Here is a 4204-nt window from a genome sequence, read left to right on the forward strand (position 1 = left end):
TATTTGCATATAATTTGTAAACAACAGTATTTTTTCGTTGTGGACATATGTGATTATACATGATCGTATATGGGCAAATTTTATGTACGATCCTTTTCTTTCCCGGGTCGGAAAGTCCGTGTCAGAAATCGAACGCTTCGTTCTCGTGCCGCTGATTAATGATCGTTTCTGCGCTCTCGATCAGATCACGCGGCACTTGTCTAAATAAATTAGTCGCTTGTGTAAATATCATCGCCCGATGAGAAATCCTCGTATACGAGTCTCTTAATCGTGTATATATTTTTCAGAAATCATTCGGCAGTGATTCTCGCAATCTCGTGAAAGTCAAAGGAGGATGCGACTTACCGACAGTCTCGATGCGTGAATAAGATTTAGTGGCTACACTTACCTGGAACAAAAAGAGAACAAGAAGATACATTAGTCTCAGCTGATTATTATATATGCAAGCATTCGCACGTTTCTTACACTTTGTACTGATATCTTTTGTACACACAGAGAAAAAGATTTCTTTAGATTTAGTACTTCTATTTATTTGATTAAAATCGTTATTCGCAAGACACACATATACGAAATATTATTTGTTTCGGTAAAAATGTTACTGTCTCATTCAAGAAAACTCTATTATTTAACAGAAAGAACGCTATATTCGAAATAATATCTTTCGACCAAATAAAATATTATTCGGTTACGATAAATATGTAGAATGAAACAAATAATTTCTTTATAAGAAAATTATCTTTCGTTTCAGGCAAATTTCTTATTTAAGATAAAGATACATATCCGTTGTAAACAATCGTGCTATATTAACTGACAACCGTGCTATATTAATCGAAACATTTATTTCTTTGGATGCAATAGAATTGATTAAATTTGAAGAAATCTTTTTCTCATTGTACGTTAATTCGTTGTATCTGATCCCCATGCATAATAAGCGAGATAGTGTCTAATCATTTCTATCGACGGTTCACTCGGGGTGGACGGAAGCGGCGAAATTTCGTGGAAATTTGAAGAAGTCAATCGAAGTTCTCGTCGAAGACGACGTACGCACGATTACGCCTCCGTTTCACCGTGTGATCTTTCAGGCGAGAGCGGGGTTCAAGTGCGGGCTAAAAAGCACTCCTTCGGCGAGGAGGTGAAGGCGGTCCGCGGGGCAGCGCGATATGTCGCAATGCGTCTTGACGTCACCGACGCTGCTGGTGGGATTCGGGGGTTGGTGAGCGGGAGGTGGGGAGGCGACCCCCACGAGGGGCGTATAGGTGCACGTGCATATCGCCACGACGAGTCACTGCGACGAGCCATCTGTCGGCCGTCGCAACAAAGTGCACGGAAAGCGCATCCAGCACTGGTAATTCAACCCCCTTGCCGCGAGACGCACAATCGAGACGATTGAATCGGTCATTCGTCCTTTAAAACTAATTGCTTCATGCCGATTGAGCGATCGAGTCGTCTCTCGGAGACTCGTTTGAAGAGCACCCGCTATTCGAAGAAGCCGTCGATAATCGGGAAATCGAACGAGAACGCCAGCGCACTGAGAAAGAGATTCCTTCAAATTTAATCAATTTTATCGCATTCAAAGAAACTTTATTATTAGCATACTTCTAAGAAACTAACGTTTCGATTAGATCGAGCGAAACCTTCTTCTCTGCGCGCTGAGGAAACAATTTTCGAGTATTCGTAACTGCGTTGGGAGAAAGCAAAAATATGCTCAAGGGAATATTTTCGCTAAGAAATGCTGGAATCGGCGCAATTGGTCAATTCCATTGAATCAATCATCGATTAGATCAATCGGAGATTGATGGAAGTCACCCTTGTAATGCCGGTGATAATAATTTCATATACATATTCCTGCCATTATTTTTCGGGTCGCAACCAGAAGGAAACATAGTTGAAGCCTGAAATAATGTTATTGGAATTTCTCTCAATGCGATAAAAGTTTCTTTCTTTCTTCATTCGAACGTCCCTAAATTCAGATCGAAAATAAATTTCTACCCGACGTCGTCGGGGGTGAATCCGTCGACCGGATGAAATCCGGCTAATATCTTCACCTTCCTTCTGGTTTACACTCGAATAATCACAAGGGAGAAGAAATTCGATTTCTCCCCTCTATACGCGCGGGACGCCGCCACTCATAATAAATCATCAGGAGCCGGCGGTACGCATCCTAGCCAGCCGGCGGCAGGTTAATCCCGGCGGGCTAATTTGATACATACTTCGTTAATCCCGTCTTAATATTCATGTGAAACCGGCGCGCAAGGAGGATCGAAAGAAGGACGGATCGATCGGAATGAATTATTACCCCGCCCCGTATCGGTGGTGGAAGAGGGGGGGGGAGGGTTATCCGAGACGTTATCCCGCGAAATTACGGGCGCAAAGTTCGCAAGGATAATGGCGTGCAGCCTCGGGAAGGATCGATGATCCTGCTCGTTTGGAAACTTCCGCGAATGCCAGCGCTTAACGAGAATTCAAAAGGGTTGAGGGTCGCCCTCGTCGTCGTCGCGACCGTAAAGGACGATGCTATTTCGGTCCTGTCCTTTCCGCTCGCCGTGAACAACGACGACGATGAGGACGACGAGGCCGAGGCTTTTCCAACTTCGTCCTACGTCCTATGCGAGGATTATCGCGCACAAGTCGTGCGATACGAAAACGGTGCATAATTAATTACCGGTTCTTGTTGCGAGATCCAGAAACAACGACGACGAGACTCCCTTTCAAGCGACGGTCAAAAAGCAAGAGCTACCGTATTACGACGAAGTTGAACTTCTCACCCCCTCCCCCCTCCTCTCTCTATCTCTCTCCGTCCGTACGTAACTATCTCACCGGTGCACAGCATGAATATATCGCATCAATACGCACACGGATAATGCAGTTTGGCGAAAAACAAATAATTTACCAAACACACGTGAGGAACGAGAGGCCGTTCATTTCGAGCAGCAACGAGTAGATGGCTCCACCCGTGCCTCGCGACGAGGGTGCAACACGTGCGAGCGGTGGTGGTGGTGGTTCTATCGATAGGTCTGGCCGATTATCTCCCGGTCGAAAGTGAAGCTTTCGGCGAAAGCTCTAGGCAAGCGTGCGTCCGAACGTCCGGTAAGCCGCGTGGACAAGTATTCATAGGCTGACATAAGCGACCGCGAAGCTTGCTGGAAGTTAATTGTGGCACGCTTAAAGCCCGTGCGGGAGAAACGGACGCAAATCTACACGAAGCTTTCTGCGACGGTCAGCATTAGGCAGCGGCAGAGTGAAAATATCGGCTCCCGCTTCCGGTTTTCTGCACAGTGAAAGTACCGATGCCGTTTAAATTGCGGGTTTTTTTCGGTTTCGGTTTTTTAAACCTTGTTTCCTTTGTATATATTTGTATATATATGTTAATATACGTAATTAATATATGTATATACGTAAATTCTGACGTGATGTGCGAATTTAAAGGTCGGAAAATTCGTTTTCAGCATCGAAAGATCTGTAAGAATCCGGTCTACTTCGAAGGACAGGACTTTTATTTCGTGTTCCTGTGTAAGTCGACTTATTGGCGCGCCAATATATATCGTTATAAGCGCGTCAGAATATAGGCCATATAACATATCCTTTTGGCGTGAAAACCGAAATATTTCCACTGGAGGAAGCGTTCGCGAAGCGGACAATCGTACGTATCGAAGTGGACGTTACGGGAAACACGCAGGAAGCAATTTCAATTGATGAACATCCCGCTGCAGCGAGCCGTAATCTGCTTCCTGCCAACTTACCGGGGACTTCCACCGGTCGTTTTTCCATCTCGACTGCGCCACTGAAGAGTGAAATCTCGGCCCCCGCAGAATGTCGAGTTTTTTTCTCAATATCACATTCACAGTGGGCGTCCGGCGAAATCGATAACAATTCCAATTTCCCGAAATTTTGTCTCACCAATCTCGTTTCCCTCCTACAACGCGGCCATTTCGCATGTGTTTCCACTCACGCGCGCGCACGCGAATAATTATTATATCTCCGTGCTGCTCACTGATTTTTATCGGGTCTCCTGTACATTCCGTGATTCTCGATCGATCGTATCCGCGGACACGGAAGCGCGAGACCCGAAAGCTCTCGCGCGGAAAGAAGGAAGGAGCCTGAGGAATGCGCGTCGAAAGCGGCGCTCGGAGAGAGCGATAGCGATCGGCCATGTGAACCTCGCAAGCGGTGTACAAGCAACAACCTTTACACCCCCCCCCCCCCC

General features: G+C 45.9%; 1 protein-coding gene across 4 annotated transcripts in view; it reads right to left on the reverse strand.

Annotated features, from left to right (window-relative positions):
- Positions 1-43: 43 nt before the first annotated feature.
- Positions 44-4204, reverse strand: part of LOC106750378 — a 31412-nt gene continuing 27251 nt past the window's right edge. For all 4 annotated transcript variants that reach the window (XM_014630699.1, XM_014630698.1, XM_014630701.1 and 1 more), the window contains one exon: positions 44-388. In XM_014630699.1, the coding sequence (XP_014486185.1) occupies positions 284-388 (105 nt within the window). In that variant the 3' untranslated portion in view covers positions 44-283. The remainder of the gene's footprint in view (positions 389-4204) is intronic.

This window comes from Dinoponera quadriceps, unplaced genomic scaffold (assembly GCF_001313825.1).
Source record: "Dinoponera quadriceps isolate SergipeBrazil2010 unplaced genomic scaffold, ASM131382v1 scaffold5230, whole genome shotgun sequence".
In the NCBI taxonomy this organism is placed as follows: domain Eukaryota; kingdom Metazoa; phylum Arthropoda; class Insecta; order Hymenoptera; family Formicidae; genus Dinoponera; species Dinoponera quadriceps.